This window comes from Trachurus japonicus, chromosome 18, assembly GCF_045865225.1.
Source record: "Trachurus japonicus isolate A0001 chromosome 18, Traja_1.0".
Classification (NCBI taxonomy): Eukaryota; Metazoa; Chordata; class Actinopteri; order Carangiformes; family Carangidae; genus Trachurus; species Trachurus japonicus.
This window is the reverse complement of record NC_140924.1, coordinates 13,683,499-13,695,841: the sequence shown is the minus strand read 5'-3', so window position 1 is coordinate 13,695,841 and position 12,343 is coordinate 13,683,499. Positions and strand designations below refer to the sequence as shown.

Sequence of the window (12,343 nt, the reverse complement as noted above, 5' to 3'; positions counted from 1 at the left end):
TCTCCTTTAGTCGTGCTTTAAGTTAAAACTTGTGCATCTCAGAACGGATCCAAGGGGACGTTGTTCCTCGGTAGCGCTGCTCTGCTGTGTGTTACCTCGCAGGGTGAGGCATTAATCAAAATGTGTGGATTCACATTCATCACACACCCTCATCAGGACGACCGCGGCCACAATGAGAGTAAAACACAGCGAGTTGTGTGAACGTCCTCAGGGAACAGGATCCTGCTGTGATCAGTCGGTGTGTGCAGAATGTGTGTGTGTGTGTGTGTGTGTGTGTGTGTGTGTGTGTGTGTGTGTGTGTGTGTGTGTGTGTGTGTGTGTGTGTGTGTGTGTGTGTGTGTGTGTGTGTGTGTGGAGTGAGTGAGTGACTGTACCTGACTCCTGAGCAGGTGCTGAGCGCCACCCAGGACTCTGGATGTCCACTCACATGTCCGTGGTAGAAGCAGTGATCCTGAAAAAACAACAGCAATAAAATAAACATCAATACTATGATATTTATTTTTTTACAGTTCACTGTATCTGTAACAAGTGTGATGGATCGATAAGCTCCGATGACCTCTCTGTCTCTCTCTCTCTCTCCCTCTCTCTTCCCTGTGTGTCTTTTTGTTAAGTTATTCCTCCTCTGCTTCCTGGCAGCTCAGGAACAGCTGGAAAACCAGAACATCTGGGTGGCTGCCCATAATAAGAGGCGCAGCAGCCATACAAGGTTTACAACTGGACTGGCTTGGATTAAAAAACTGGTAGTGATTGATAACACATTTGTGGACAGGACGTGTCTGTTTTAATGCTCAAGCCTGACTTTAATTTTCGGTCGGTCGGTCTGATGCAGCTCAGCTTTTCACACTGGATTTGTTTCAATCGTTCAAAACCTGCAGGCAGCCCAGGAATTAGTCACTTCCCTTCAACAACAGCAGCAGCATTCGTCCAGACATTACTCACTTAACTCAGTTAAATTATAATCAGAGCTAATTACAGATTTAATCCACTTCTATATACTTTTATTAAAGGGGACATAAAATGGAAATAACACTTTTTGCAAAAAAAATCTGTATTTTTCAGGCTCCCTTGGTTGAAATCCATGTGGTTTTACGAGCTGCTCCTCGGTTGTCTGGCAATGATGTAACTAGTTTTTGAATTTGCATAATACCACCTCTACCTGGTACCAGTAGAAGGGGCGGGGCAAGCAGTGACTCATTTGCATTTAAAGGGAGAGGCACTGAAACCATCCGTTCTGAACAGGGCTGTTTTGACCGGATGAAAAAAGAGCTGTGATGTTTGATTCTTGGGCTATTTTGACCGAAGCATGTCACAGACATGTCTTTAAAACACCTGGGAATTATTTTAATTTGTGGAAAGGGGGTATAATATGTCTCCTTTAATATGCTAGTTTTTGTTTTGTTTTTTTTACTATGGAGGATTACTGAGATTTGGATGGCAGGATTACACAGTGTTTTTGTAATTAGTGCAACTGATCAAAATTTACATTTTTTAACTACAGTATGTGACTTTTCAATTTGTTACTGAAAATGTAGTTGTGCCCAAAACACTGAGGTTGGGTGTAAGTTACAATGAGGTAGCAGGCAGCAGTGAATCTCCCTGGGAGTACAACGGGAAACAAGGAGTGGATGATGAGGGAATTATTTTTTTAAACCCTACAGAAAGCAGACAAGCTGTCAGAGCAGCTGACTCACTCACTACAGTCTACTGCTGTACAAGAGGGAAAAAAGAAAGGAAAAAAAGACAAAAGACGTTAAGAAATTCACACTTTCAACAGCGTTCAAGCCTTTTTCAAGGTACAGGATAAGTAACACAGGTACTACTGTACACGCATCACATGTGACGCTCATACACGGTGTGTTCAGGCGCCTACAGGAGGCTGTTGAAAGGAGATCTATCAACATGAGGTGTAGACATTATGCCTCCGCTTCGGCTTTTGACAATTGAAAAGTCTCCGTCAGCTCGTCGGAGCGTGAAATGAGCTCTTTGATTTCAACAGTGAGCGTCGCGTTGGAGCCGACATCAGGATCAACTGTCAGGGAGGGAGGGAGGAGGAATTAGTCCCATCCCATGTCTGTGATGCAGAAGAGCTGGTTTCAGGTGGAATAAACTGGAGTTGATGTTTGAACAAGTTGATTTAACAGTGGAGGGTGAATACGGTTTGTTTGACTCCACCAGGATCCATGTTTTTAGACTAAACTGGTGTTTTTATGGACTTCAAGCTGAGCAGTGTTTCTGAGTTTTTCATTTTTCAATCAGTTTTCCATCGTTTTAGCTTCATCCCTTCATTCTACTAAATGAAACATAAATAAATGTTTGTTTTAGCTGTGAACTTTTCACAGGTTCATGTCTTTTTTACGATCACCATAAGTCATATTCATTACAAAAGGGAGGTACGGTGGCCCTGAGAGCTCAATTCACTGCAGCTTCAGAAAAACACACATGCTGCTGCAAACACTCCACAATGTGACACAACTGTTTCCGGGTGGGACACTAAAAAGTGATGAATCTCATTCGGACGCAGTCGTTCAGCGCTTTATGATTTTTGAAATTAGAAAACAAGCACACACACACACACACACACACACACACACACAGATCATGACGAAGCCATTCGAGTGTGTTCCAGCCAGGTTTTTACTGCCCCACTGGAAACACCCGTGTTGATACTTTGCAGCACATTTGATGTAGTTGTGCGGATTTCCAGATACAGAGAGAAGATGCAGAAATCACTACGCTATTATCAACTCACATGGTGTCAAATTTGCATGTGGTTTCTTAAATAGTGGTGATTTGAGCTCTCAGGGCCACCGTACAGACTAAAACCTCCAAATATTTTACCTTTCTCTTTAGTTTTAGTCTTTTTTATTGGAGAGGAACCATGTGGAGGCTTCAAACTGAGATACAGGTGCAGGAAGTACGACCTGATCAATATTTTCTTCTTCTTGCAAATTCATATTCAAATATATTTGCACATGTGTCACCACACACAGAAGGACCAGGAGCAGATGAGAGTAGATTTATCAGTGATATCACTAATGGAAATCCACAAACAGCAGATTCTCCTAGTTTCTCTAAGTCCTGTATCTTGTTCCAGATGCTACAGATGTTCACACGAGCTGAAACCAAAACCTTTGTCAGGAGCTTAAAGCGGCTCAGTGTCGTTATCTGAGATTAGAGCTTCACCGGTCATAAAGTCACACGTCTCTCTGGGCTTTTTTTGGACGATCAACCTGTCGTATCTCAGCAACACGCAATCTCTCTCCGCCGTCTCTGCCTTTTTTTCTTCCTCGATAAGGTTAGAGTCATCTGTGCCAACGGGGGGAAAAAAAAAAAAAATCTATGTTCACTTTCACTTTCTGGGGCCTGTGATGGGATCACCTGCTTGTCCTTGCACTGCGGTGAGTTTTACAGTTTTACAGTAATCTGTCTCCCGGCCTACTTTCATCAAACTTCCACAGCACTTGTTCTGTTTCAATATTCATCACATTCAGGCCCAGTTTGTTACCCAGGGACACCGTCGCTGATGAAATTACTGCTCCGTGACTGATTTTCCATCTTTTTCTCAATCCCATCGACAATCTCCAACTGATTTTGCAGATTCTCCTCCAGTTGTTTCCATTTCCACATGTAATTTTTGTTTTACTCTCTTTGCGCAATGTTCCTGTATCTCTTATCTACTGAGATAGTGTCAATATAAGATATATGTAAGTTCTTGCTTTTAATTACTTGCAGAGTATCCAATGTATTTCTGTAATTTTGCACCTCAGACATTTCTTGGCTTCAGTTTCCAGCCTCTAAATAATTATTAAGATCTCTTTGTGAATCATAGCTCCTGTGAGACTCAGATTTGAAGATTTGAGAAGATTTGATTAAATTTAATTGCAAATTATTTCAAGATCTGATCATTGGACCACCAACAGGAAACATGAAATGAGGTGAGTTTTCAGTGCGTTAAGACTAAACATGGTTCATTTCTCTGCTCTGCAAACTCTAGTTCTTTTTGGAGGAAAAAGTCCAAATCTGCCACTTTATTCTGGTTCAAGGTTGTGGTGATGAATTCACTGGACAGCTGTACAGCAGCATTGTACACTTTGATGTCTGATATTGAATTGTTTTATTGTTTGGATAAAATCTGTATCTGCTGATGCACAGTATATCGTTGTTACCCTCCAATGAGACCCACAGGCCGGTGGGTTTTAAGCGTTTAATGTGGTTTTAGGGAGATTGGAGGGGAAAAAAAACATGGATGCTGCTTTCTTTTTTTGGTGTTTGGTTTTCGAGGAGAATCCTGTTGTTTCATTTGCAAACTGAGCAGCGTGAGTCGTCCTTTTATCTCAAGTTCTCTGAGTTCACCTCACCGGGGTTGACCTCAGGTTTGAACTCTGAGCGTTTCCTCTCCCGACAAAAGACCTCTTCAAGAACGAGCTGGTTTATGCGAAGTGAGACGGCAGAAGAGACTCCAAACCAAACATGAAGGGATTAGTAGCATTATAGTGAAAAAAGGACAGAGCTCTCAATGTTCTGTGTCAGAGATTTCTTACAGAGGCACCAGCGTAGAAAAGTGCCCAAATGCCAAATCAAACAGGTAATCATCGGGATTAGAGGTGGATTAGACGTCACGCCGAACTTAATGACTTTACCCTTGGTGGGATAAAAACCACACTCAACCATGTTGGACACCTGGGTCACACCTGATGGATCCAAATTGGAGAGAGTCTGAACAAACCAAAGGGGTTCACTGGTCCAGAGCAAGAAAACTACAAAGTATCCAAAAATGACATCACCACTTGAAGGAATAGTTCACCAAAAAATGAAATTCAGTCATTAGTGACTCACTCTCATGCTGATGAATACAAAGTGCATCTGGAGACCCGGGATGGGGGTTCGTAGTCCAACGAGAACTTTACATACTTTATAAATGACGTAGTTTCGAGTAAACTCTGGACTATATCCCTTCAGGACACTTGGATTGCAGTAGACGAGCAGTGTGGAGGAATATTAAATGGTTTTTGTGTAGTTTTATGGACCTTTTTGTGTCGGGTGCTACAGTATTACTTTCATATAAAGTTTTCGTTGGACTACGAACTGGCCTCTTGGGTCTCCAGATGCACTTTGAGGAATAAAAAACTACTCCAGAGTATTCATCAGCATGAGGGTGAGTCAATAATGACTGAATTTCATTTTGTGATTAACTATTCCTTTAAACTCAACTGACCACAACCTGGAACGATCTACAATACGTTTTTTCATTCAACTTAACGATGTCACCTGAGGGTTGAAACAGACTCTAGATGTGGATGCTGACATCGAAAGTGGAACCTCTGAACCTTATTAACTGTATCTGCGATTGATTTACCTATTGTATTGTATCACTCTGCATTGTGGTGATGTTACCTGAATAAAAGGTGAAGAGGTCTCTGGTTCTTTTCTAAACAATACAATAGGCTCCATGTGACTGAATGAGAGAGCGTTCGTTCAATCAGAGCTCTTTGAAGCTGTTGTCTGATCAACTTCCAGGAGGATTATCCCTCTGTACTGCAGCAGAATAATGAAACGCTTTATCTACCAAACTTTTAAAATAAAACAGCTTTAAAAGCTTGTTGAACTGCCTTTTGGAATAACTGAGTGTGTTTGTGTGTGTGTGTATAGTGTTTTTAATCATTAATCAGTGAAAGTATTTCCATAAAGATACAGACATTTCTTCTTAGAGGCTGATTAATATGCGTGGACCCATATAATCTATCAACTGATATGAGCTTATTGTGGGTAAAACTGCAGCACAGACACGGTGAAGATGTGTCTCTGGTTATTGATGGAAGCCAAAAATCTTTATTGTTATTCTTCCGGTCTTTGTCAAAGAAACTGTCGTTATATTTAATACCTTGTCTGCAATTTTCCCAAAGAATTAAAGTGACTTAAAGGGACCTATTATGTTTTCTGCGTTTTTCCCTCTCCTATAGTGTGTAATGGAGCTTTATATTCACAAAAAGTGACTCATTTCTCAGCACTAAAACCACTTTGCTCATACTCTGAATATTTATGTCAATATGTTCCTTCCTTATTCCTGGAAACAACAACCCAGACTTCATTATGTGCATTATAACACAGGATGTGAGATCCAAAAAAACAAGTGATCAACAATGTTTTGGAAAAGTGAAGCTTCTAAATTTATTATGTCAGACAAAGAAAGGCCTCTTGAATATTGATATTGACAGGCCAGAAGGGATGACATTTGATTAACTTGTCAATTTGACTATCGCAGCAAACAGCCATAAACATTTAGCTACATGAGCCTCTGAGTGACAGCTGTGACATCTCAACAGCTTCATAGAATATAAAATAAATCAAGATCAGGACTGTCAGAGAAAAAACAGAAATACATTTTTAACTCCTACATTCAGTTTCACACATTGTCTTCACTCTCTACCAATGTTAAGCTTTAGGCAATTGGAGTTATGGTCTTTGACTTTGACTCAATCAACTCAACAACTCAAAATCAACATGGCAACCCGAGTACAGCTGATTCAGACAGGTTGATGAGCTTAATTTGTCCTGACACTTTTCAACAGTTTTCATTGGAAATATGTTTCAGGGCTTCAACACTTTAGTCAGAAATGTTGATCGACTAGCTCTGAATCTTTGGACAAAGAATCTATAGTCATGATGAACTCTAAACATCTAGTTCCCAACCACCCCCCTAACCCTTGCTGAGTGGATGCAGAGAGACTATGCGAGTGGGCGCTGCTGGGTAAAGTCCAGTCTGTCCTCAGCTTCCTCTGCACAAACTCTTTTAGCTTTAAGTCCTGTTTGTGCCATGGGTTGGTTGTGGGGGCGGGATCTGTTCCCAGCTGGATTTGCAACTAATTGGCCGGAGGGGAAGAACAACAACACTGTTAATGCTACTTCTGCTTTCGAAGGACTGCATCGGGTCCTCTGACTTACGTAGGTGAGGGCCACAAACCTTTTGTACAGAAGTCGCCAACACACAATAAAGACAACTCTTTCAAGCTTGTGGTACATTTTGTGTAATGGCTAGGAGTGTTAGCATTGGTTATCCCACGTCTTTGCATACCTAACAGAGACTATCCGGTGCAGCTGGCGATCCAGAACGAAGCAGAAACAGGACCTGGTCCAGATGACTGAAGATAGCTGATCACTGTAACACTGGACTGGCCTCCATTCAAGCTGCCTAATGTCGAAGGAATTGCTGCTGTATTCGTCTAATGAAACGCTCCAGCAGCAGATGTAACTGTTCGAGTCCAACTTTTCCTCTATAAATCTCCTGTTTTGCTTGTTGTTAATGCAGATGTTTTGATCGTCCTGCTCTCCAGCTGAGCAGCTGTCCATTGTCAATCCAAACTCAGGACCTCAGCAGCAATAAAAAGGTTTGTTCTTAAGATCGATCCTCAAACTTGTGTGTGACGGACAACGGTGTATCGTCGACATAAATGAGCAGTCAGTAGGCTTCGCAAACCAATAAGTTTTTGTTTAGTTTGTACTCATATCAGATCTGTGTTGGTACAACTTCTACAACGCTACTTCTAAACCAAGTGACGGTTGTGCACAGTGGGTGAGCTCCCACGCCTTAAACCACTCGAATGACCTCGAAATGAGAAAGTGAGAACAAACAGCAGCCGCTCTGGAATGAAACAAAGCTTCATTTTCAACTTCTACTTTAGTTTGACAAAGCCATTAATCACTTAACAAAGCTGGAGCGAACATAATTGGACACCCAGAGCTGCAGCCAAAAGTCTGCGGGGGACAAATGGATGATTTGTTCCTCTGATGTAGCACTTAACAGCGAAGTTGATCAAAGGGCCAATCAGTGCATCAAACCACCTCTGATCATAAAAAACCTCTTGAGCCTGTGAGATCCCCCAATAATCTGAGACTCTAAAGATTGAAATCAAAACAAGTTCAGTGGACGTTGGATGAAGAGGAGGGTGGCTTTGCTAAACATTGTTGATGAAAGAGCAAAGAACCAAACACCAAGAAAGCTTTTGTGATCTCAACAAACCAAGAGGAAACAAAATGAAACCCTTAATATTTGGGTATTTATTCAGATTCAAGATACAAATACTGGTTCTGGGCATTGTGATTGACTGGATAACCCAACTATACCTCACCCTATAATGGATAAGTGGTTCATACTGTACATGTAGACAATGGATGGATACTAGACTGTATTGTAAGTATAACAGCCTAAAAACCGTTTCAATATTTTAATTATCACTTTATTTGTTCCTGTGACCAGATTCATATCAGTTTTAATTCAGTTAATCATTTAAAATAAACTGAATTAAATTATTTGGCTCTAAGGGGTTTCTGTTTCTGTTCTGTTAAGCTTCCATCTTTCAATAAAGCTCATTCATCGACTTTTCCTCAGTCGATGTGAGGGTCTAAGGACAGAGGATGTTGTTACGATGCCATGTAAAGCCCTTTGAGACAAACTGTTTGTAAAAACGGGCTATACAAATAAAATTGCCTTGCCTTGCCTTGCCATTCAAATGTGACCTAAAGGCAAAACTGGAGTTTCTCATATTCCCAGTGACAGTAATCTGCTGTTCTGCTTCTTTGTATGTATTTACAGTATATCAATATGCGCCTGTTCGTTGGTAATTGCATCTATCTGTGTTTTAAAGCTAATTTACAATCTGTATCTAAAGATGGACGCAACCCTGAGCCACTGGTTTCTGACCAGTTAGACCAGAAGAAGTACTGGTTCTCCCTTGGACTCACTAATGGAGCCAGACTCTAGTGGTCATTGGAGGAACTGCAGTTTTTAGCACTGTTAGCAAAAGTTACATGTACTCGTTCTGGGGATTTCTTGTATATTTCATGATGATTGGCTCATTGATAGTTAGTAACATCCAATCATGTTCCTTCAGGAGAACCTCCTAGATATAATTTCTCTCAAATTTCCCTCACTGTTTGCTGCTGCAGCTCGTCTTTATGTGGCATTTCATGCTGTCATTAAAACTAAGGTCCATGTTCACTAATGTGGATTAGTTCTCTCAGCAGCAGCAGCAGCAGCAGCGTCACACAGCAGAGCCTGTTCTGCCAAACTGTGGAGCCATTAGCTATAAAAGATCACTTCAGAGACCTGAGTGTCTCTGACTGAAATATAATCAAAGAAAAATCCACCATGTTCCAGCGCTGGATTTCAATCTGTAGCCTAGTTAGCTTGTGATGTACTGCTGGGAAGATTTCACTTTGTGATTTGTAACGAGTCAGAGGAATTAAAATAGCGAGAGAGAAAAAAAACTGTGTCTTATTTCTTTATTTTGGCACAGATGAAATGAACCGCAGGTGAAATGTTCTCCTCTTAATCCTTTAAAAAATAAAATAAAATCTCTGTCATCTCAACAGGCTGTAAAGAACAAACTGAGCTGGGGCACCTTGCACTGTCCTGATGCATTAACACAAGCTGTTGGCCAATACATTTGTCTCACATAAAACAAAGAGACATTGATGTATGGTGTAACTCATCCTGATATCAGATGCAGGAACACAGGGAATGACTAAGAGGAGCGCTACAGCAAGTCTGGTTTCACATTTGATCTGTCGTCTTACCCAAACACACATTTATATTCTGTCACTAAGCAGCAGTGTGTCAGACACCAGTTACCATAAAGTCTCAGGATGTCTATGGCTGCCAATAAAAAAATTAAGACATTCCGACTTCATCTTTTGAAGTTTTTTAGACTTTTAGGCCATAATTAGTGTAGGAATTTGCAAAAATGTTCAAGTTATTGCCAAAAACCTTTCCTTTGACCGTAAATTCTAATCAGTTCACTATTGAATCTAAGAAAATTCTTGTATCTAGATGTTTCTGAGATCCTGTTGTTGGTGTAGATGCATAATTAAGACATTTAGACCATGACCTTGACCTTTGACCTCAATATTGTACTTAGTTCATTCTTGAGTCCAACTTGATGTTTGTGACAGATGTAATGAAATGACCTCTCAACATTGCGGTGGAAGCATGGTATGGTATGGTATGGTATCATTACTGTTGCGTTCATGATAATGGGACAGATGAATGTGCACAGGCAGCATAAAGATAAAAACACGTTATGTTTAGAAACACCCCTGTGCTGTATCACTGATGTGTTCAATGACTCTGCGAAACTGTGTCATCTTACAGTGATTAAATTATTGTCTAGTTGAACTGTAGGGTATATTTGGTGTTTTACATAATTACAAACAAACAGGGTTACGCAAACACAGCGAAGACGTTTGTGTTTTACAGCTGCAGGTCTCTGGCTGCTGTTTAATTACAGTCACAGAAAGTGAAGAAAAGCCTTGAGCTGAATCACTTCCATTCCTCTCTGCCGCTGTGCATCTGCCTATTTAAGTGTTTCATACTCCATCTGCAAGTGCTGCCGACTGCTTTATGCAGGTTTTTCTGCCTCTTGGGGTTGACAGTGCGTTTACTCTGGAGAGCACGTCACCTCAATTTGAGTCCTTACCATCAGCCTCTCTCGAAGTGTGGCCCCTCAGACAACCAGTGGCCCCTATAGTCTGCCAGTAACTTTGTTAGTCATGTTTTAAATTGAGTTTTTCTCAATTTGTCTGGTAGTGTGTAATGTACATGAATTTTCAATATTAAATCAACTTATATTATTATTATTTTAACCAGTTGTTTTACAGTGTACACATCAAAAATAATCAGTATAACACTTGTATGAAGCAAGCTCTTAGTGCAACAGCTAAATTGTTGAGTTGTACAACTGAAATAATAACTAGTATGTGTGTGTGTGTGTGTGTGTGTGTGTGTGTGTGTGTGTGTGTGTGTGTGTGTGTGTGTGGTAATTTTGATTCTACAGAAATAGTAGTCACCACCTGTTGCCATGCTCACAGTGTACTCTCAGTAGCGTGACCTTGGTTCTGTTTATCTCAATGGAGACTTTGTATTATATGTGTAGTGACTATGATAGTTTTGGTTTTAAACTGGGGTTAAAATTAGAACTTGAATTAAGTTTAGGTGAAGTTAAAGTCAATTAACGTCCTTGTAAGAAAGAGCACTAACAGGATGAAAACCATCTTAAAGCTGGGCAGACTTGTACTTACACTATAATTGTGATTGGTCACAGTCACCGGCTGTCCATCTTCTGTATAGTAGGTCTCTGTGAAGTCTGGACCTAAAAGCTCGCTGCAAAAGAACAAGAGAAGAGGAAAAAGGTGGTGAGATAAGATTTTACTTTAATGATACCAGAGGAATTCAGGTAGAACTGAACTCATTTTATCACAGTTTTCTTTGACGAATCATTTCAAGGGACCTGTCATCATCCAATCAGAGCATCTTCCCTTTTGTGTCCATGTGGGTCAAAGTGCTGTCACATCCTCCAGAACCGAACACAGACCACGGAGGCAAAGTTATCTCCTGCTATAATCAGGCTGGAGGAGCTTTTTTTTTTTTTTTCTTCCCTCCTCTCCTCGGCTAATGACATTAGCAGATGCCATTAGCTTGACTGGTTAAGTGACTGACAGGAGATGAGTGTGCGGTTGCTGAGCAATGACAAACATTTCCTGAGCTGCTTCATGTGCAGATCTCCAGCAGTCAAGGACAAGTGGCTTAATTTTCAGTGCTCAACAGTGTGTTGTATAACTTAAGTGAGTTAGAACAAAGTTAAACTGGGGCATTATTTCAAGTATATGATGTAATATACCAGTATTTCAAAGTTGAAGGCTAATATATAATTTTTACGGTCAACTTTATAGAGGTGCAATATTAAAAACTGATTTTAGAGACAGTGTCTTATATTATGTACAGTGGGTTTTAGTAAATCCACACAGAGTTATGAGCCGTTGGTTGAAACCTTTGAGATAGAGACTGAACCCTAACCCAACCCTAACCACGATATAAACAGGAAACATGCTAGAGAGCATTCATCATAACACACATATAGTAACGACATAACCGCCAGATGTGCGAGACCTCGCCCTCGCTTATCCTGAATCTCTGCTCTTTGAAGAAAGTGTGAATTCACACAACACACGGCTTTATAAAAACATTCATGGCCTCCTTCTTTACTTTGCTGACGTCCCGTGGATCATTCTCTAACATTGCCGGGCTTGATTACACAAAAAAAGAGAGAGAGGGAAAAAAAGCCTAATCTTCTTCAAATTAAATGTTGTATCAGCGGGACCCGAGAGTCTTTGATGTTGATGACAAAAAGCGACAAAGAAAAAGAAGGGGGAAAAAAATAAAAAATATCCAAATGCCTTCATTGAGATTGTGCTGAATGTGATGCAAATTCTGATCCGGCCTTTAACGGCGCTTCTGTGGCTGCTCTGCTGGAGGAGAGGAGAGAGTCTGCAGTTTGAGAAGTTGCTAAAG

General features: G+C 40.7%; 1 protein-coding gene across 1 annotated transcript in view; it reads right to left on the bottom strand.

Moving 5' to 3' along the window:
- Nucleotides 1-12,343, bottom strand: part of adam19a (ADAM metallopeptidase domain 19a) — a 168,158-nt gene that overhangs the window by 63,983 nt on the left and 91,832 nt on the right. The window contains exons 4-5 of the mRNA XM_085758931.1: nucleotides 11,074-11,155; nucleotides 375-451 (exon numbers count right to left, since the gene is read on the bottom strand). Coding sequence (XP_085615057.1) covers nucleotides 375-451; nucleotides 11,074-11,155 — 159 coding nt within the window. The remainder of the gene's footprint in view (nucleotides 1-374; nucleotides 452-11,073; nucleotides 11,156-12,343) is intronic.